General features: G+C 45.6%; 1 protein-coding gene across 1 annotated transcript in view; it reads right to left on the minus strand.

Annotated features, from left to right (window-relative positions):
* Nucleotides 1-3078: 3078 nt before the first annotated feature.
* Nucleotides 3079-22812, minus strand: part of OTULIN (OTU deubiquitinase with linear linkage specificity) — a 31931-nt gene continuing 12197 nt past the window's right edge. The window contains exons 4-7 of the mRNA XM_057709348.1: nt 19601-19744; nt 13481-13606; nt 11176-11445; nt 3079-8373 (exon numbers count right to left, since the gene is read on the minus strand). Of these exons, the coding sequence (XP_057565331.1) occupies nt 8179-8373; nt 11176-11445; nt 13481-13606; nt 19601-19744 (735 nt within the window). The 3' untranslated portion in view covers nt 3079-8178. The remainder of the gene's footprint in view (nt 8374-11175; nt 11446-13480; nt 13607-19600; nt 19745-22812) is intronic.

A 22812-nucleotide genomic window follows, 5' to 3' on the forward strand; every position in this document is an offset into this window, starting at 1 on the left:
CTGAGGGGGTGAATGGGGCTCAGAAGAAAGAAGCTGGAGGTTACACTGGATCCTCCGAGCTGCAGAGGAGGAAGTGGTGAGCCAGGGGAGGGACCATGAGCCACCTCAGGGGAACTGCCCAGGAGAGGCCCCTGAGCTGGGGATGAGGGGTCCCCAAAGACCCCTGGAAGCATCCCGTATGAGAAGGAGGGAACAAGAGCTGAGCCCCGGGCAGGCCCAGGGAGTATGGCCTGTGCAAGATGGCAACTATCAAGAGGAAGATCTTTTACCCTCCGCCCTCCCTCCTTCCTCCCGCTCCAGCTCCAGACGGGGCAGTAAGTGATCAGCGATTCTATCCCTGGTCCAGCTCATCTGTCACACAGGCACATGAGCTCCCACATGGGGAGGGGTGGAGAGGGCCTCAGAGGGGCTGGGAGGGATGGGGCACAGAGGCCTGGGCCCGCTCTTCTTGCATCCTTGACTTTGGCACGTGCCTGCCCAGAGCAGACATTCTTTGGTGAATGAATAGTCACTCACACCTTCCTCCCCTGAACATGCTCTGACTCCAGGTCACCTGCGGAACAGCCCTCTTCCCTTCAGCCTTTTCATCTCCAGCCCCCTCCTTTCTTGCTAAGGTCAACCTCTCCATGAACTAAGATAACTCGAGCCAGTTCCACCCAAAGGGCTTGACACGGATCCCTGACAGCGCCCCTGCTGGCCTTCCCTTCCATAAGCTCTCAGCCCTAAGTCTCTCTGTGAAATACAGATGGGAAAACCAAAAGTACTCTCACATACAATTTCCTAGGCAGAGGCAAAGGCCGGGAGCAGACGGCTCCCAGAAAATGACCCATGAACGGCTTCTACAAAGGCAAACAGGCTCAGCCTCGCTCAGGTAAAGGAACACAAATTTAAGTCCAACTATCCACTCCACCAAGCTGAAGCTTTGACAGAGCACATCGTTGGCAAGGGCCTAAAGAAACTGGCACTCCTGCTCAATCAGTGGTACCCCTTCAGAGGACAATTTGGAGAGATGTTTCAAGCTCACAATCAACTAGAGAAAGAGGTTAATGTCATGGGCAAAGGATGTAAAGAGCAATGCAGGGAAGAAATACCATTGACCCATAAATATCTAGGGAAAATGTTCACTATTACAAGAATCAAAAGCCATTTAAAACTGGACATCTTCCTCTCTGCATTTTGTTTTTCTTGCCAGGTGGCCAAAGTTTAAAATTAAAAGACCCCTAGTGTCACCCAGGGGATAATGAAGTAGGCGCTGCAGTACCTGCTGGTGAGCGTGGAATTCCTGCAACATTTTTAAGGGAAGGTTGGGAATGTTTCAAGAGCCTTAAACAGGGTCAATTTCGAGATGCATAAAAAGATTGATGAATGAGAAGGCTCATTATAGCACTACTTATAATTGAAAACACTGGAAATAGTCACTGTTCTATGGATGTTAATGATGTAGTTTTTCTAAAGAATTTTTTTAAACCTTGGAGTCCATCACCGTTCCTCACTATCTAGCACAATTAAGATGTGATCTCCATGAACATAAAAGACAACTTCCATAGCGTGTTTGCTTTTTATTTTCTCAGCATCCTGACACCCCGAGGAGTGCCGTCTCCTGAGTGAATGGCACGGCAAGGCAGCGTTATATCTGCCACAAACTGCATCCTAGTTCTTGATTTGGGGAGACGGCATTAGGGGGGTATTTGGAAGCCAGTGTCCTCAGCTTTAATGAATATTTCCAATTGTAACAGAGAATGAAAAGCAGCACCGCTGTCACTAGATCTCTCGGGCATCTTGCGAGGGTCTTGCGAGGGTGCAGGGCTGGGCTGCAGGGTTGTGGGGAGAGGAGCAGAAAAATCCTCACTCAGCCCTAGAAAGCTGATGGGAGTGTCACCCTAGGCGTTTCAGCCCAAGGACCAAATGGGCTTTGCCTCTGGGGATGTGCTGGGGGCTGGAAGTCTGGAATGAACCCTTCAGACCCAGAAAGTCACAAGGTCATGACCAGACCACTCACAGGGAGCCACACAAGAGGCGGGAACAGGAGGAGTGGGAAGGGGAGAAGGAATAGCCAGGTTTCTAGCAAGGGAGAGATGGTACGTGGGAATGTACTATATAGACACATAAATACGGTTGGCATCTTCTTGATCATTTGATGGTTATAATTCCTAAGGGCTTCCCTAGGAGCCACAGCCCAGATCCCTGTTTTTCTCCACACTTCCTACCGTGGGTGGAGGCCATGGAGGAGCAATGTCAGAAACACCGTGCTCGGAATTGAGAGCACAACTCAGACAAGCAGAGGGGGAAAGTGCATTTGCAGCATCTAGTTTACTCACCCAGCTGAATGGGGCAGCGCAGGAAGAGCTTGCTGCTGCTGTTCAGCACGGGAGGTCTTTTTGCCGCCCATCACCAACCTGGCACTGCTGCTCTCTGGATGCCCAAACCCTAAGTAGCGTGTTCTTCAGAAGCCCAGCACCGTTTTGCAAAGACTCAGTTTTTTGACTCACAGGAAGGTAGGGCCCTGCTGGCTCAAACTGCATTCTCTAACCCCACGGATACCTCTGAAAGCCCGCTCTCTCCCCAATCTTTCAGTGATGGTCAGATTCGTAGGCAGTGCCTACAAGTTCTTGCTATCACACTTCTGGGGTGTTTTCATCAGTCTGGATGGTTCTGGAGCACCTGAGAACGCTGCACACACCGCGGGCCTCTCCTCGGCAAACACTCAGCCAGGCTGCGTGTGGACTGCGGCTGCAGCCCTGATTTGTAGGCCTAGGGGATTTGCCTAGAAGCCTCTGTTAGGGGCTTGCACCCCCACCCGCAGGAGAGACAAACCGTGGTGGAGGTGAGGACTGAGACGAGGGAGGCGGGGTAACTGGGCCCAGCTCCCCTGAGTAGCGGGACTGGTCTTGAATCCTGACCCAAGTCCTGGAGTGTGCACCTAATTTGGGGGGGATCACTTCCTACAGGTTCAGCACCATGAAGTCATCGGGCATCACAGGCCCGTCTTGGGGGTGTGGGAAAGTTTAAAGCACTGAACCCAAATCTCCCAGGTCCTCAAAGTCAGGCATTTAACCAGAGCAACACAGCCAGGCTTCTGAGTTTTTATTTTCTAAGTTTATTTTTAGTTACTTGTTTTTACAATCCTTAGTGGCCAGGTTTGCTACACGGGATCAGCAGCAAAACCTGAGTTGGCTCAGCCTCTGACAGTGAAGAGGAAGACTCAACACGTCACCGAGGGAACTCCCGCCACGGACGCAGGTGGCACCAAGGCCCAAAGCTGACAGGAGCCTCAGGGGCACGGTTTTCAGAGCAGATGAGGTTTTCAACAAATGCTGACATTTTCCAGTGTAAACAGGACACTCTGCTAGACAAGCCAAGGCCAGGTTCACACCGCGTTCCCGGCTGCCCTCCCTGCACAGCCCGGCCAACAGGGAAGGAAAACCACCGCCACGGACAGAAGGTGGGTCGTTACCCTCTCCAAATTCACAGCACAGAGAGTCAGAAGCTGCTAAAAATTCGGTTAACAATACCAAAACGTTTTTATAAAGGCAATGGAAATGAGAAGGGAGCGTTCTTCTTACATCTAAATACTCAGGAGTGACCAACATCACTGTGGATTGCTCTGGTTCCTGTAGGAGTATCATATTTTAGCACCATTTATGAGAATATATATAGATCGAGGCATTTTTCATTATATAAAAGGTCTTAAGTACAAAAAAATTATTTTAAAGTTCAGAATTAAGCTCAACTACCCCCTGGTGTCTGGGAAAAAGACTGCCAAGACCGTGGTTATCTCTGGCCCCCTATCCTTTCCTGGGATCACCCATGTTTTGGCGATTTCACCCACAACTACACCAAAGAAATCAACAAGAATGAGACAAAGCTCGTTCGTGTTCTCCCTGACTATTAATGAGCATTCAGAATATGGAAATACAGACACGGCCATAAGGTCTGGGAACAGAGATATACATAATAAATGGTTTGTTGGCGTGACATTTCAATACAATTAACATTACCTAAAACTCCAGACTTAATGACCATTCTGTATAGTTTAATTATACCTACTAACCCATTCCACCATTCCCAGTAATAAATTTCAATTTACCATGGAAAAGAAATGCAAATGGAACAGCTCACCTCCAACCTCCCAAATGTGCTGGGTCTCGCACACGAGACCTGTGGGATCTTGCACACATAAGAACGTCACGATGTGACCGCAGACCAGCAAGCTAGCACATTTGTACACACGCGCACACCCCTTCTGGTCATGGCCGAACCTACCTTGTCCCTACGACCACCAGGGCTGGGAGCAGCCAGACCAGTTCACTTTTGTGCTTTTCACAGCTCCAAGTTATTAACTGGATCACACAAGTATTAATCATCAGTTACCCGCATCTTAATTCACTGCGTAATTCAGCACTGGCTCCCTAGTCTCTCCAGCCCTTCAGAAAAAATCACCAAGGTGGTTTTCCAAAGGAGTTAAGCATTACAGTCTACTTCTGTTAAACAGGGGAATTAAACTTTAGAAAAAGGAATTTGCAGAATCCCTGCACGTAAGTCCTTCCACTGGTTCAAATTTTTATCCTTTTATAACTTAAGCCAAAGAGATCTGTCAGGCATCTGTTGTTTTGTTTTTAAAAGCCGTTTTTAATCTAAAATCAGTTCCTCCTTCTTCAGTTCACTTCTTGCGGTTCCTCGGGCCATTTCTAAATTACTTGACACTGTGCTCTGCCTTTGCTCACCTATTTGGGGGTTCTATGCCTCTCACACACACTTCAGATTCAGATGCACTCCACACACACATTCAGGGCTTCCTTTCTATTGGTTTTAAATAGATATAGATCTTTCTAAAAAGGCATCTATGTATTTTTGTGTATGCCTACAAGTAAAATTCCCTGGAGGCTCATACTTTTGGAAATACTTTCTGACTCTCCAAGGTGGAGTACCTGCAAAATCTTGCTTTAGAAACAGAGGGAGGAAAACAGTCAAACTTTAACACCAAAAAGGAGACAAAGCCAGGAAGTCTCTCTGAGTCCTACTTTTATGCTGCGATGTAAGAGTGCTAGATCATTAAAGGTGAGACCGCACCTAACAAGTCACCATCCAAAGCCTTTCAAAAAGCAGACTACAAACTCTTAGGTAAAAGAGCACCTGAGCATGAAGAGGGCAGGAGGAATAACACAGCCTCTTAAAAAACAAAGGAAAAAACAAGCACACAAAAACCAACAAAGGTGTTTCTTCCAAAAGAGATGTGAGACTCATGTGCCCTGAGGTTTTACTTGATAAGCTCTAGAACTGGAGGGAAAAAAGAATAGTGAAAGAATACAAAGGCAATGTCTGTTCTCCTCAATCAAAGAAAAACATCAGTATTTATGAGACATTAACCGAACGTATAGCAGAATAACAAAAGTGTAAATGGCTATATGTAGGGAGCAGGGTCAATCCTATTCTGTCCTTTAAAGCATTTTCAGATGTGCTGGATACTAAGGAAGAGGAATTGACAATACAGATCAAAATCCCACCGACACCAAGATCATAAGTCAAAGACCGCACATTGGCATCTTCTTCTCAACTGCCACCATCACTGTTCTACGTGTATGAGTGAAATTAATGGATGCTGTAAATGCAGGTGAGGAGGGGAAGCAGGAGAAGTTCTGAAGGAGCACTGTTAATTCCGTGGAACTTCTTAGGAAGTTCTTTTAGGCTTAGGAAATTCTTTTAGGTTTAATGCACCTTAATTGAGCTCAAACGTATAAGTCATGCCTGCTCAAGGTAGACATTATCTTTCTGCCGAGACCACAGGGTCCAAAATCACTGAACACTTGCAATAAACTCTGGGATAGAAAGTAAGCACAGTGTAGTTCCTACTACCTTCCTTTTTTGGGAACACTCTATCATTTTAGAGATTCCCTCTAAGTAGATTATCCTCCTGAATCCATTCTGGTTGCAATTCAATTTCAATACTGCTGATGTCACCCAACCAGGCCAAGACCAGGAATGAAAAATGGAATTAAAACTCAGGGCAACTGTAGTTGCATGTTGCAACAAAAAAATATTTTTAAAGTTTTAAAAATATTTTTAAAGTGGTCCAATCATCTGTATTTCCTTAAGCACTGTTTCTCTCAAAGCTTTACTTCTCTGATGCTGATTCCTCTAAGCCTGGATGGCAGTCTGAGAGCAGAGTGTAATAAAGCCTTGGGACAGAAAGCAACTTAAACATACCCTTTTGAGTTTTTATCAGTGGGGTGGTTAAGACCACAATTTCTGCACACACTCTAACAACTTCGCACACAGGAACAAGAAAAAAGTATGAAATGTAAACAAGCTGCCCAGAAGCCCAGCTCAAGTTCACTAAGATAGAACATTCTCAAAATGCAAAAACAGATGACCATGAGAATTATTAAATTCAAAAGTGGTTATGAACCAACAGTTGGATGGACACAGACCCCTACTGCCTCATACAACCTAAGTGTTTGAAGTTGTGCTTTTTAAAATGTTCCAGAATGAATGTAAGCATTTCCTGTTGTAAGTCACGTGAAAACTAAGTTACGTAAAATGAAGCATCAATGCCAACAAGAAGGCATTATTATTACTTTCACTTGGCTTCTAGGTCCCTCCTTATTCAAGGCACCATTGCATTTCACAGTGAAAAACAAAGCCTCTCCAACACATACACATTTAGAGCAGAATTTAATTCAAACACTCCAATGAATAAGTATCTACCAAAATGTGGTAAATATTACTGATGAGGTAATGGGAAAATACGAATACTAATGTAACAGTCTGCATAGTTTTGTGTGTCCTCTGAGTTTTCTCAACCAAGAATTTTAATTTTTAAGTGAAAGCAAAACTTAGGAGAAACAAAGAAAAACAGATTAGATAGCTTATAAACTATATTAAATTGGACCAAATAAAGATTTTAATTATTATAAAATAAAGCTCAGTACTTCAGGGCAACACCATGTCCACAAATATGGAGCCAATTCAGGTGCCGCCGATACAGCCCCGGGGTGACATGTCCCGTTCCTGTGAACAGTGGCCACGGCCCACGCCCCGGGTGGATGATTCGGGCCCTGACGCAGACCATGTTCAGCTGGGCGGCCCTGCCCACCCCCCGGGCACCACCCTAGCCTGTGACATACAGGCCATCACGCGTGGCCAGAATGCTGCCTCCCCTAGGCATCCCAAACCAAAGCAAAGGCAGATTCCGCTCAGCAACGCGTCTGCAGACAGTTTTAAGTACATGCACTGTTTAAACTTACTCATGAGAGACCTGAGATGCTTTGCTGTTACTCATTCCTCCAACGGATGAATTCCATGAATTTGGCAATGCAAGCACCCTCCAAAAAATAATCATCTGGCCTTGGTCTCCCCTAAAAAAGCAGGTGGATCTGAGCTTTGTTCTGACTATAAAATGGTGCATCTATGGAACTGCAGAGTAAGGAACAGCTCCGATCCTAGAGATCAATAAGCCACACTTGCCCACTGACCACCCATCACCTGCACCAAGCACCAGACCCGGTGCGTCCGCGACCTCAGGCACCTGCCCCTGCAGAGCAAGGATGTCCTGGTGCCACTGCCTCCGCCTGCAGCTCCTTCTCCGGCCTTTAAATAACTCACTTTTGGACCCAATTCTTAATCTTCTATTAGACAATCTGCTTAGAATAGCTTTGATTAACATGTAAATCCAGACCACCGCTCGATGAGACTATCAGAGGATGTTACAGCTGGCCTGTTCCCAGGCTCTGTCCCAGAATTCTACCACGTAAGTAGACTGCATAGGTGCACAGGAAGGGTACGGCAGAGACCCATTACCACCAAAACAAAAAAATTACTATCTTTAAAAAAAAATTGAAAGCCAGTTTACTATTAGAGCTTTGAACATATTCCTCTCCAAAATGAGTCTCCTCTGACACAAAAGTGTTTGTTTTATGGAGAAGATGTAGTTTGCACCTTTTAACAGGTGTGCTCTGAAGGCCCCCACTGAAACGTATGGCATCACAGATGAGGGAAAAAACTTGATTAATTCTGATTATCAAAAGCTAGTCTTCAGAACATTCCAGTCCAGTTTGGCGCAAGGGGCCCAAGAGTCCTCAGAGGTCATTCCAAGGGACCTGGCGGCCAGAGGCTGGAGGCCCGAGCCGAGGAGCTGCCTGTGCACCCTGGCCGTGACGCCAGGCGGTCCGAGCACGTCTTTCACAGACTCGTCTCCTCACACACCCTGACGGGGATGTTGTAGTGGCGGTCATCCTCGGCGATCAGGGTCACCACGGGCCAGTCCCTGGGGGGGTCGGTGGGATAGACGGTGATGAACTCTTCAGTGCTGTACTTGGAGAGCCGGTACACCTGGATGGTGTGGCGCACGGCGTAGGCGAGAAGGAACATCTCAACCTGGGGGAAGAGCAAACGCTGAAGGATGTGGAGGGAAGCCACACGGAAGGACGCGGCTCCCCGCCTGCTCCCACCCGGTGTCCCCACAGGGCATGGAATGGCTCAGCCACAGCCCTCCTTCCTCCCCGTGGGCCCAGCCCTGCTGATTTTGTATATATGGGTCATTATAAACAAGGGCAGCATCAAGAAGAGAGCCTATGTCTGATACGGGACTTGTGTATATAAAGAACATCTTGCAACTCGACAATAAAAAAGCAAATAACCAGTGTAAAAACTGGGCAAAGAACTTGAATAAAATAGATACTTCTCCAAAGAAAGTATGCAAATGCCAGTAAGTACATGAAAAGTCATCCGGGAAATGCAAATCAAACCCACAATAAGATACCACTTCCCACCCACCCGGACAGCTACCAGCAAACAGACAGAGCATCACGGGGAGCAAGTGCTTAACGGGCACTGGGCTTGCTCGCAGCGGAAGGAAACTGTTCCGGAAGTCAACACAAGTGATGGTCACCCGACAAAGCAACTGAGCTATACACCTGAAAATGGTTAATTCTGTGTTATATGAACGTCACCTCAATTTAAAAAAAAAAGAAGTGTGATAAAGATGTGAAGAAATGGGGCTCTGAAACATTGCTGGTGGGGATGTAAAACAGTGCAGCTGCTTTTAAAAAGTTTGGCAGTTCCTCAAAATTTTAAACAAAGAATTATCACGTGGCCCAGCAATTCCACTCCTAGGTAAATACCCAAGAGAACTGAAAACACAGGTCCACACAAAACACGTGTAAATGATGTTCACAGCAGGAGTATTCATAATCGCTAAAAAGTGGAAACAACCCGAATGGATGAATAAAATGTGACATATCCGTGCCGTGGAGGATTATTTGTCAACAGAAAGGGATGAAGCACTGGTACACGCCGCAATACGGGTGAGTCTTGCAGACATCAGGCTCAGTAAAAGAAGCCAGTCATGAAAGACCTCGTATTATAAGATTCATTCTTATGAAATGCCCAGAATAGGCACATCTATAACAACAGAAGTAAATTAGTGGCTGCCTAGGGCTGGAGAAAGGGGAATGCGGGTATGGGGTTTCCGTCAGGGGTGAGAAAATGGTTTAAAATTAGACTGCTGTGATGCCTGCAGAACTCTATAAACAAACTAAAAACCACAGAGTTACACACTTCAAAAGGGTAAGCTTTATGACATGTAAATCATATTTCAATAAAACTGTTATTGAAAAATGTTACAGCAGACCTTGCAGGGACTCGGAAAGGACTAACTTCAGTCTAATATGCAAACCATGCTCTACCAGGCTTATTACTGCAAGGTATCTGTAATGGTTCAGGAGACCTAAGTAACTGACATTCCGAGTACAGATAATTTTTAAAAATAGTTATCTTCAATCCTGTCTGATCCAGCAGTGACCACCAGCTTTGCTCCTTCCTGTGTACCAGGAAAAGGCAAGCACCAGAAGAGCCAGCTGTGTAAGCAGGAAGGTAGCACGCTGGATGGAGTACCTTAATGCTACTCTAGTGGTTGGCTGTTTCACTAAAAAAAGACTTAAGCTGTTTGGGGCAACATAAGGAACACACCAAAGACAGACAGTGCGGGGTATGGTGAGTCAACTGCTGACCCACAGGACAGTACTAGGTTTCTGTGTGAAACTCCAAACTTAGCGTATCTGTGAAAGACCTAAGAGCAGGCTGGGCTCTACTGGCTAAAGTGACTCCATTTCTATTTTTAAAGGATGCTACCTAATACAGCTACACCTGCCAAAGTTAAACAAGACCCTGGGACTTCCCTGGTGGCGCAGCGTTTAAGAATCCACCTGCCAATGCAGGGGACATAGGTTCGATCCCTGGTCCGGGAAAATCCCACCTGCCGTGGAGCAACTAAGGCCATGTGCCACATCTACTGAGCCTGCGCTCTAGAGCCCACGAGCCACAACTATTGAGCCCACGTGCCACAACTACTGAAGCCCACGTGCCACAACTACTGAAGCCCACATGCCTAGAGCCCGTGCTCCACAAGAGAATCCACCACAATGAGAAGCCCGCACACCGCAATGAAGAGCAGTCCCTGCTCACGGCAACTAGAGAAAGCCCACACACAACAACAAAGACCCAATGCAGCCAATAAATAAATAAATAAATATTAAAAAAACAAAACAAAACAAAAAACAAGACCCTTCAAGGATCTCTTCCAAGTGCTTGGTTTGTTTGTAGCACACTGGAGCCAAGGGTACTGATCCCAACCACACACTATAGAAGAAAGCCCAGGCTGACATAACCATGGTGGTCATAAAACAGGGTCACAATTCTTTGGCACTCCTCACTTGAGTGCGGGAAGGATTAACTGGCTCGCTTCTAACAAACAGAATACAATGTAAGTGATGGTGTGTGATTTCCAAGATCAGATTGTAGAAGGCATTGGAGCTTCCACCTTGCTCTCTTCTTGGACCACTTGCTGAGAGAAGCCAGCCACCACCGTCATGAGGACACTCATGCAATCCTATAGAAAGCCCCACATGGCAAGGAACTGAACCCTCCCACTAACTACCAGTGAGGGACTGAGGCCTCCTGCCAACCCCCAGGTCAGTGCGCCATGTTGGAAGCAGACCCTCCAGCCCTAACTGAGTCCTCGGATGACTGCAGCCCTGAACAAGATTCAACTGCAACCTGAGACCCTGAGTCAGACCCACCCAACCAAGCTGCTCCCCAACTCCTGACCCACAGAAACTGACATGTTCGATGGCTGAAGCTACTGTCTTGGGCTAACATACTCCCAAAGGTACAACTCACCTGTTCAAGGCCACCAGTGTGTCCCACCTGGTTTAGGTGATTCCTCAACAGCTGTCCAGGATCATTTGACGTATCCCGAGCAAACAGAAGCACAGAGAAAAACGGTACTTCCTTTCCCTTCTCTTTATCATCATATAGTTCAATGGCTCTGTTTAGCATTAGAAATTTTACAGCTTCATAGAGGCTGTACTCCTCTTCTTCATTCGTGAACAGTTCATCACAAGCTACCTGCCTTGCTTCGGCAGTTCTCAGTTCAGCCAAGCCTGTCCACTATAATAAGAAAGTTACATAATAAATTGTTGTTTTAGAAGTCCCTGGTAAAATTCCACACTACGAGCACAAAATTATTTTCGAAATAGGTAGGCGACCACGGGTCACGTACCAATGCTCAGCGTTCAAGCTTCCAACTCAAACAATGGTACTCTTTAGACCACACAAATTCCTCGTGCAGCTTTCCCCCCATTAATTTGAAACAAACGTATATAACGCACTACAGAGAAATTTTAGGGCCATGGAATGGAAATTTGAACTCCCCTATCTTCCCAGGCAAGGAGATCAAACCAGTCAATCAGAAATACTTATAAGGAGAGCTAACATGCATGAGTGAGGCCTGTGTGTGACACCGTGAAGGGTAGCTGAAATGACTCCTTCCCTTACTGGGCTTAGAGCAGCCGTTACCACCCAGAAATGCCAAGCCAACCTTTAAACATGGAGATGGTTAAGGAAGATTGTGAGGTCTCTGAATATTTGTTTACTTAACTTACCCTCCTAACCTCTTAAAAATACACTTGAGTTTCAAATGAATAAATCCATTCAGGAGACTCTTATTGACTTCTGATTAAGAATAAATCAGAGTATCAGGTATTCAACTAACATAAGCAAAGTCCTTAGGTGAACAATACACCCTGGCAGTCCTGAGAATGAAGTAATATATAAAACGTTCGGTGCACAGCTTGGCACACACGAAGCGCAAGCAATGCCGGCTCAGACGACTGATGAATAATTTTCATGTTATTATAAATTGGAATCACTTAAACATTCCCCCAAAATGAGGATCTAGTGACAGCAGACACACCTAATAAAGCAATTTCACAAGAACTTAAGAGTTCAAAAGGAAACTGTCACCAGCAGCTGAACTGAAGAGCCTTCCTGTTCACTCCCACAGGGCCCTGTGCTCTACTGCCTGCTAATCCAGGGCCTGGGCAGGTGCAGCCCCCTCGAATCCTGTGCTCTGCTCCAACAGGCAATAAGAACAAACCCCTCTCCCCTCTCGTACTCCCATGTCTTTATCACCAGTCTTCCTTTGACAGTATACTTTCCAGGACACATTTCTCATTTTTGTCAATAAAAACTAGGCTCCAGAAAGTCAGGGCCCTCCATTCATTCAACAAAGTATTTACCACATGCCTATTATGTGTCAGGCTCAGTGCTCGGCCCTGGCTGTAAAGGAATGAACAGGACAGTCTCTCATGAGGCTGAAAGTCTCCTGGGGGCGGGAGACCATATTCAGGTAAACAGATCTACAACCAGGGGTATGTGCTAGGAGGACTCTTGAAAGCCAAAGCCTGACACCTCCTCACCGGCTGCTTCCCTCCTTCATCTACAAAGCCTGGAACAATTAACAGGCCCTCAATCCAGGGTTCCTGGTGAGGAGAGCTTTTAGGCTGTTCAAAGGCCAGCAACCTAGAGGTCTGTGTGGGCCAGTGTGCAAGCAGGATATCCAACCCACATAAGACAGCAGAAAGCCACAGAGAGGTATATTTAATAACCAAACCATTGGGAATCAGCAGACCAAGTTCCTCCTCACAATTCTGTTTCAAACAAACCCTCAGGACAGCTTTCAAAAGCCAAGTTACTAAATCTACTTCACTAGACAATCATCATGAAAGAAAAGTCGAATAAATATGGACAGAATCTTAAAACATGAACATAACTGGGAAGAATTTAATAAATGTGAATTTGTATCACTGATAATCCTGTAAGAGATACAGACTAAATGATAACCCTGAAACTTGTCAGTATGATCTCAAAGAAAAGACCACATTTGTAAGGCTTCCCCTAAACAAAGTTAAACATTTCATTGAACATATCATCTCCTCTGAGAATATACGATGTTGACATTTCTTCATTTTACCAAAGACCTCAGAGAGTTCATAAAGTTTGTGTTCATTTAGAATTGTTTTGCCTAAGAACCAGCCAAAAGCATTTGGTAATCGACTAAGTGAAGACTAAGAAGTGGTGCACTAGGGCGATCGGGAGCAAGAGCTTTGCACTTATCAGAGAAAGGAAACTACGTGTTCCAAACCTTCTTCCTCAGTAACGTGAGGGACTCTTTAATCTTATCAACCAGGTCCTCGCTCTTCCCCTCAAATTTCAGTCCAAGCTTCCACTGCTTGATCCAGCTGTATTTGCTTATGAGTTTTTCTGGTAACTAGAGTATCAAGAAACAGAGAGAGAAAGAACGTTAACATTCCAAAAAGTCCATCACACTATCCAAGCTGTAAGAAACAATGAAGCCTACAAGACTTACCTTCGTTTCCAGAATTAATTCCTGCACATCTGTATGGGTTTAGGACGGAGGACCTAAATCTGGAAGTCAGCAACTCGGAAAGACCCACCCTGAGGAGGGCTGCTACAGTGAAATGGCAATTTTGCTGAGACCCAAAGGCACAATCTAGCTGGCTGGGTTCCAGCCGCCGGCCAGGAACATTCCACAGCACTTTGCAAGGATACGTGAAGGCAGTATCCACACCAGGTCTTAGCATAAACCACCCAGGCAGCTGCTGGGCTCACTGGCGATCTCCCCTACCACTCCCTAGTGCCTGACTCAGAAGGTGCTTTGGGCCTGTCAGATGGTCCAGGAGAGAGTACACACCTGCTCCTTTCCTGACTAGGAAAATAAAACCTAATTTCTGATATTTACACCTGCATCAAAGCTTTAATATTAAAAAGAAACAATATGGTATCTAGTTTAACTAATCAATGTAGTAACATAAAAAATACAACTGGAAATAGGCAGCAGGGGTTAAGGGAGCTGTGATGGGCTAGCTCATTAAAGAACTGACCACTGAACTATGACTTTGTCGGTCTCCTTTTTCTGCTGGAACGTTTGCTATCTTGTTTTCCCCTCATCATCAATAGAATCTAGAGACTGAAAGGCAAGCTGGGACATAACACGATGGATGTCAGCATGGGAACTCAGACTCTCCCAACAGTCTTAGGTGTGTCAGGAGAAACCCATACAATTAGGCTGGGCACTGGCAAGACACTTCAGTGCTATAAAATGCAGACAGGAAAAGCAGTTCACCTCCAAGTCAAAGGATCATTAGAGAATAATGAACTCTTCCCTGGAAGCTGAGCTTGTTTAACAGTTATAAATACAGTTTTAAATGAGGCCATATGTTCAGTTCTCCTGGAATCTAAGACTCTGAAGACTCTTTCATGAATGAGAACTCTGGTTTTACCTTCTCGATCTACAGCAATCATGTGAAACTTAGGTGGTTTCATCTCTACAAAAAAACAAAACCACAATAGGAATGTAAATTCCTCTTCAGGTAGTTACCACAATGATGGCGACCTGCACTCACTCGATAATGGGGGAGGGGTTGTGTTCTCTATCTTATTATGATGCAGATGACCACCCACCCAAGAGCAGCCCAGCTCTGTGCCCAGACTTCCTGCATTTCAGCAACACGGGGGCAGTCTGCCACAAATCTTCCATCAGGTTCTCTGGTTTATCACCAGAACCTAAAATGCCCTCTAGTGGCAATAAGCTGAAATCACAACTGGGCACAAAGAAGTGCAATGAGCAGAAAATACTGGCTACACTGATGTGAGCTGGGAAACAGAGTGGAAGGAGGTCCAGGAGAACACGTAAGCAGCACGTGACACTGTGGAGGTACCTGAAAAGCAGGCACAATACTCAATCACTCAGGAGACCCCAAAGACCTAACTACACAGAGAGAAACCCAAATGAAAGTCTGTTTCCTCATTCCTTCCATGCATGGGCCAGACTATTGCTAGAGTAAGTATCAAGGGCTGTACACTCCTGGGAGATGTGAAGATCCTGGAGAAAGCCCCAGAATTGAGGTGTGAAAAGAAACTATGAGGAAAGAATAATGGAGCTGAAATTCTTTACTCAGATAAAAAAGTGAGTATAACTTTAAATGCTTTCAGGGAGTCATGACACACACCACACACACAGGCCTTCTTACACCGCACCCAGGGAGACTGCACTTCTGCCAGAGTCAGGGAGGTTTGAACTTAAAAACAAGAAACAGAGATGGGAAATACCTAATAAAGCAGGCAATTAGCTTAGGTATAATTTCATTTGTGACTGAAATATAAAAACAGCCTGTGTTCTCTAGCAAATGTCCATAATTCTCGAAACCAGCACCATGATTAAAGCGACAGCAAATAACAAAAATGGCTCCCCCCCCAAACTGTCTCATAAAATGAGTTCTGATATAGTCTGTCCCACCCACTCACAGATGTTCTAAAACTTATTGAACCAAAGGACCCTGCCCCGAAGGACATCACCTCCTGGGGACCGAGGTGCTGCCCAAGTTTAAGAACAGCCAGACCAGGGTCAGGGTCAGATCATCCGACTGCCACCAAACACAGAGACTGGGATCTGGACAGAAGCAGGAACACCACACAGGGAGCCCAGACAACAACAGGAGGTGAGGGGCGGCCGAACTCTCAGAGGGGCTGTGAACAAGCAAGGCCAGAGGAGCCAAGCAGCTCAGGAAGCGAGGCCTGAGCTCTCCCCACTGAGCTCACATTAAGGGGAGGGTCTCAGTCTAGCGCTCCTGTTTCCCTTTAATGTCCTGACACTAAGCGTGTTCTAGGAGAGAGGGAAAATGGCAAAAAGCTAAAGAGAACATCTCTCCAGATGGAAATGGCAGCAGATACAGCCAGCTACAGGGTGTGCAGCTTCTCTGGGCTCACTGAATTCTTGATGAAATGCACGCTGAGGTCAAGGGATGTTTAGCACAGCATGCGGCCTGCAGGCTGTGGGCCAAGGCTGATTCTGAGTCCACAGACTCATACAGAAACTTAGGTGTCCCAGGACCTGTCTGATTCGCAAAGGTAAAGTTACTACACACCCGGGGCAGTTCTGACTACTGAAACTAGACCCCCTCCAATCTACCAGCTGAGAGCAGCCTTTTTGTGTTCCCAGAAGTGGTCAGCGTTCCCAGGATTTCTAAAAGCCCCATGGACACCAGGACATATGACTGTCACTGGACGCAGCGTAGTGGTCAGAAGAGGCCCTCGGCAATTCAGAAAGACCAAGGATCAGGGTAAACTGAGAAAGACTTATTGTTAGACAGCTACTGTGTTTTTAACAGCAAGCCTACCCCATTTTAAATCCAAATAATTTACAAGTTCTAACAGCAATGGTTTAATTAATATGACAGGATATAAGTTATTAGGATTTAGTAGGAAGATGGTTAGGAAATGGGCAGAGAATTTCCTACCAAAACTCCTGTAAGATTTTCTTGTTTTGTAGAAATGTTAAGTATCACCTGATCTGCCTGTCTTAATCATGAGTGTTAACAAATATTAAGACGTTTCCTTATTATAGTTACACAAGTAGTATCTGGTGATGGAGAGACCCCACTTCTGGGGTGAGGTGGTCAGGGTACCTCCCCACCACAGGTGCACCATCAGCCTCTGCAGGCCTCAACATCCAACAGTATTCATTGTTGGTTTCACCCTGACTTCTTCCTGTCAAGCTGCACCACCCCCTCACTCACTCAGCAAGACCGTTGTCAGTGTGGACCTTCCAAGGGAAGACCAGGTGGAAGGGCCAGAACGCGAACAGGGATGGAACAGCACCCACAGTGGGGCGGCTGGGACACCTGGGAGGTGGTTAAAAACCAGTCTGGTCAAGTGCAACAACCAAGTGTGTGTACCCCTTCCTGCACTGGCAGCTCGAAAAAGAAGCATGTGGTGCATCTGTCACCTTCCCAAGACACACAACAAAACAGACCCTGTCAGGAAACTGTTCAAATCAAGGGAAGTTGCTGGGGGCCGAAAAGTCAACATCAGGACAAGTCTCCTAGACGAATCCAAGCAAGAAGAGTTTAATGAGCTTTCACTCTAAACTCACAGACAGGTACGAGGCTCTTTTTCTCTCTGACATGGGCCTCTTGGCATTCAATAAAGGTTAGGTGACAAAAACAACACCGCTGTGACCAACTACTCAGATTATGCTCCCAAGAGAAACACTCTACTTGTTGGCTGATACATACAGAAAAGGGAAGAAATTAGAAAGAGTACTTGAGAATTTCCACATGACTCAAATTAAGTCAGGAAAACCACCTTAAAGCCCCACAGCTAGCTCACACACGCAACGTGTCCTCATACCGATCAGAAACCAAGCACAATCTACCTAGACTACACTTCATATGGCAGGTGACCTTACCCAAACGTATCCTATTAGTAAAATAAAAATTGTGCTTTACTTTAGGGTGCATATTTTATATGTTTAATTACGTAGAACACTACTTGCACCACAGTTCCTTGGAAAGTATAAAAATTCAAATTCATTACATCAATTAAGTTCATAAAACTAAGCAGCCCCTTAAAGTAAAAGGCTCAAAGGAAAACAGCCTAAGATTGAGGAGGACTTTATGTCACAATCTATAAATAAAGCTATGGTTGCCAAACAGAAGTTAAAGCAAAATACAGTGAGATCACCCATGTCTGCTTCCCGAGCAGGGCCTCATGTCCACAGATCTACTTTTGACTGACCAATAATTCTGAAATATTTCAGTACTAATATATATCATAATCTGCAAAGCTAAAAATAGCCTACTACATCAATTTCTTTTGCTTCTTTATCAAAAACAAAGCTAACACTGAGAAATCTGCTTAAAATGATGTATCTTTGATTAGAAGAAAGTATCTTTCACAGATATCATTTAGACAGTTTATACACACGTGCTGATTTTATACCACTTGGTAAAGTAGATAATCACCTGACAGACAGGTGGTATCCTCCACTCACTGGTCCTGGTTTTGCTCTTTGAGGGTATGTGATACCCCATCCACCTAACAGGCCTCTAATTAGCTTAGCTGCCAACCAGTATCCTCTAAAAGTCTCTATTCTAGGCAAATACCCAGCTCCTTCAACTGTTCCCCACAGGAGACGATCACCTCGGGCACACCCCATCTGTACTGAGCGTACAGGCACAGAGCTACACACGGTCCTCGAGATGGGATCTGACCAGCCCCATTCAAGATAGGACTGTCACTGCCTGTGTTTTAGATGCATGCCTTTTATAACAGGGCTTCCTTGGGACTTCCCTGGTGGCAAAGAGGATAGGACTCTGTACTCCCAATGCAGGGGGCCCAGGTTCAATCCCTGGTCAGGGAACTAGATCCCACATGCATGCCGCAACTAAGAGTTAGCATACCACAACTAAGGAACCCATGAGCTGCAACTAAGAAGCCCACAAGCTGCAACTAAGAAGCCCGTGAGCTGCAACTAAGACCTGGTGCAACCAAATAAATAAATTAAAAAAAAATAAAAATAAAACAGGGCTTCCTTATCACTGCAGCCATCACATATCAGTGGGCTCTCACTGGGCCTGCAATCCATTAAAATTCTGACTCTTTTCTGCTCTCATAAGTCACTGGTAAGGCAGATCTCCCACAGCTAGCACTTTGGGTTTTGGGTTTTGTCTTAATACAAGCATAAGTTTCCAATTTTCTTTCAATTCATGTCATATTGGGAGCTCTGCTCAATCATGCTTGCCCACCAAACTCTCCTGGGATATTCTATCATCCAACCTATCCAGACCTCAGCTGATGTGTGTCATGGATACATGACACACTGATAACATGACTTCTTGGGGCGTCACTACCAGGCTGTGGATTTAAAACACTAGACAGGGCCATGCATGGGACACAGCCCTGACCCTCCCCTCCCCAGGAAGCCTCTCTCAGGCTGACAGTCGCCATCTCTCTTCTAGTGTTGCTGCTCTGCAGCCTACCAAGCCAATCCTCCTAACCCCCTGCTGAGGGTGCTGATTCCTTGAATTGGAGCTAGAAGCACAGAAATGTGCCTTCCAAAACCCCAGCAGGTTCTCAGATGGTACACTACAGAGCCCACTTGGTAGAGACACAAACACTGATGTCAAACTGCCCTAAGTGCCTTGTACAAACCCTAAACATCTGCTCTCTAATTCAGCTGAAACACTGAATGCATTTTATCTTCCTCCCCTTCTGGGAAATATCAATCATTTTTGGTCGCTTTACTATGCAAAATCACCTCAGCCACACAAAACTGAATAAACCCGCACAGTGACGTCACACTGCAGACAGTACTAGCACACAGCACGGGGCAGAGAGGGGAAGTCTTTCTCACAAAAACGACTGGAAACATTGCAGCCTCAAACCTGCAGCAGCAGCGTACCAGTGTGAGCTCCGGGTCCTGCAGCCAGGAGGGCAGCGCAGCCGGCTGGCTCATGGCCTGGAACAGCGTGGCCCTCAGTGCGCAGTAATTATCTCCGCGGACTCGCCTGATGGACGTGAACTTCTGAGACACCTCCTCGTAGCCCTGGGCAAAAACATCAAAGAATTCAAAACGGTCGTTACTGACTTCAGAGAGCGGGGAGAATCTTATTCCTGTGGGAAAAAATGCACCCCCCCACCCCCACCCCATCACTGGAAGAATGGAACCAAGACTGGCTGAGTCTTTCCTGTAAGACATTTGAATTCTTTTTTTATTAATCAAAGGAAATGAACAAATGTTAGTGTTGTGCAAAATATCAGCATATGCAGCAGACACAACACACTAGAATATATCAAATAACACACCAGGTATTATTAAAACTCGCGTCATCCCCAAAGTTGGAGTCATATGCCCCTTAGCAACTGCTGTGACACTCACTTATTAATAACCAACATTCTGAAGGCATTAATCTCTGTTTAAATTGACCCTAAACCTCTAATGAAGAGACAGGAAAGAAAAGAGAGATGTACCCAGCTTATAGCTCCATATTAAAAATAATACCCCCAAATCCCAAATTTCCGTGAAATACATTTAAAAAAACTACAAGTCAGGAGGTGCCTGGATAACTTCTGTGAGACTATTTTAAAAAGTGCATTTAAGTGTCATTCTTGTTCAGTCTGGAAGTGAAACGAGGAGATGAAAATGCTCAGCGACGTGCTCGGTCACTCACATACAGCCATCCAAACGGACCATTCTGAGCACACCGCCCCCCCCCAAGAGCAGCATAAAATCCCAGGGACCTGGTCCAGGCACGCGGATGACTGAGTTCTCCGCTGGACACTGCTCAGGCATCAGCATCGACTTCGTGGCTTCCCCACCTCACTCGCCCCCGACCTGGCGGAACTTTCGCTTGTCCTGCTCTTCCTTCACAATCACTCGAAACCCTGCTTCCCACCCACATTTACACAAAGGAAGACGTGTCACCCTCATGGGGTGCGCACCATGTAGACAATCAACCTGTGTCCAAGCACTGGACCCTGTTATTAGTTGTTTTCAAGGTTTAAGTCACAGGATGATGTCCTAAGTGGATATGAAAGTACGTCTTTCCAACAATAAAATTTTGAGAGTTGCATTTTTATTCAGTGGCCCAATCACTGCAATATAAGGGCCGCATCAAGCAGACTCACGCCTACTAATACAAACCTCTTCCCTATGGTGAACTCTCAGTTACCCCGAATACTCACGATGGCTAGTTCAACAGCAACTGTACCTTTCCAAGTGCATAAATTACTCATGCTATTTCAGAGGTGACGCAAACTTTTAAAATTAAATTATACACACTTACTTTCAAAGGAATATCCAAAACAAAACAATTAGACAAATAAGGACTAAAAGATAACTGAGATCCAAGCTGTCATCAGGCCCAGAAATGCTCCAATGACTGCCATGGGTCCCGATGAGATGCTTTTCTAACTGATGTGCCCTTGATTATTTGGTCACCTAAGAGTCCAACTATAAAGATGTCACCTAAAGGGTCACATCTTTACCTCAAACTAAAATCACAGACGAATGATTTCAGCATGAGTTCCAAAATATGGAATACTTGGATAACTTAGTAGACATCTTCTATTACAGACCTTAAGATGCCAACTGTTAGAAAAGATCCTTTAAAGAGACTAAAGTCAATAAATAAGACTACAAATGAGCATAAACATTTCTGGAGAAGACGAGAAAATACAGTTTAGACACTTGGCCTCTGGTTATCTACTTTGATAAAGAGCCGGAGGTTTCTAGAAAATCTACAAGTAGCCAATATGCATATGCAGCAGATGGCCTCACAAATCTAAATGTTCTTAACCTCTGGCGGGAACTGAGAGTCCCAGGTATTTCGTGACTGAGCTCTCTAACAAGTGCCTGAGGAACGAAGAGTCTACAGTCCAGACTTGCAGGGAGCAGGGCTGACACTGGCTCTCAGAGCTTCAAAAGTGGCAGTGACATTCGAGTATGGTCAGCCCATGTCAGGGCAGGCATGGACAGCTGAGGTGACTGATGAAAGGTGCACAACATTTTCTACAAAATGAAGCTGAGGACAAGAACAAACGTATTCAAATATTTAACAATTTTAAATCCTAGGGCTTCCCTAGTGGCGCCGTGGTTAAGAATACTCCTGCCAATGCAGGGTCACGGGTTTGATCCCTGGTCTGGGAAGATTCCACATGCCACAGAGCAACTAAGCCTGTGTGCCACAACTACTGAGCCTGAGCTCTACAGCCCGCGTGCCACAACTATTGAGCCCACGTGCCACAACTACTGAAGCCCCCATGCCTAGAGCCCGAGCTCCGCAACAAGAGAAGCCACTGCAACCAGAAGCCCGCGCACCACATTGAAGAGTAGCCCCTACTCTCCACAATAGAGAAAGCCCACATGCAGCAACGAAGACCCAACACAGCCAAAAATAAATGAATGAACACATAACTATGTAAATTAAAAAAAAAATCCTAAACAGTACAGTGCTAAACAAACAAAAAAAATTTTAAGATGTTTCTATCAAATATGACAGGTCACTACCCTCTAATATGCCAGAAGTGCATTCAAACTCATGATGTGAATAATTCCAAGAGAAAAATAAGCAAAGGATAGAATCCACAAGTTACAAAAGGTGGTAGACGTATTAAGGTGAATCTGCCGTTTCTGTAGCTCAGAAAAAGTCAAATATAGTTGACCCTTGAACAGTTTGGGGAGAGGGGATTTTGGCCGCTGACGCCAACTCTGTCAAAGATCTGCATGTAACTTTACAGTTGGCCCTCTGCATGCATGGATGGTGTAGTACCGTAGTCCATATTTAGTGAAAAAATCCGCATAAAAGTGGGCCCAGGCAGTTCAAACCTGCGTTGTTCAACAGTCAACTGGAGTAGCAATTTCAACCTGCGAGGGAATGTTGGATTCAAGATATATCTGAGGGGGAACCAGCAGGGTGTGCTGCTCGACTCGTTGTGCAGTGGGAGTGGGTCACAGGGCCTGACTTGAGCAATGACCCAGCCCAGTCACAGCCACAGCAGGACCATGTCTTGGGAATCCCTGATGTCCCACAGCCTTGGAAGGACCACCTTAGGGTCACCATCTACGCAAAGGGACTGAAAGGGGGGCAGCTCCTGGGATGACCTAAAGAAAGG

Source organism: Hippopotamus amphibius, chromosome 15 (genome assembly GCF_030028045.1).
Source record: "Hippopotamus amphibius kiboko isolate mHipAmp2 chromosome 15, mHipAmp2.hap2, whole genome shotgun sequence".
NCBI lineage: Eukaryota > Metazoa > Chordata > Mammalia > Artiodactyla > Hippopotamidae > Hippopotamus > Hippopotamus amphibius.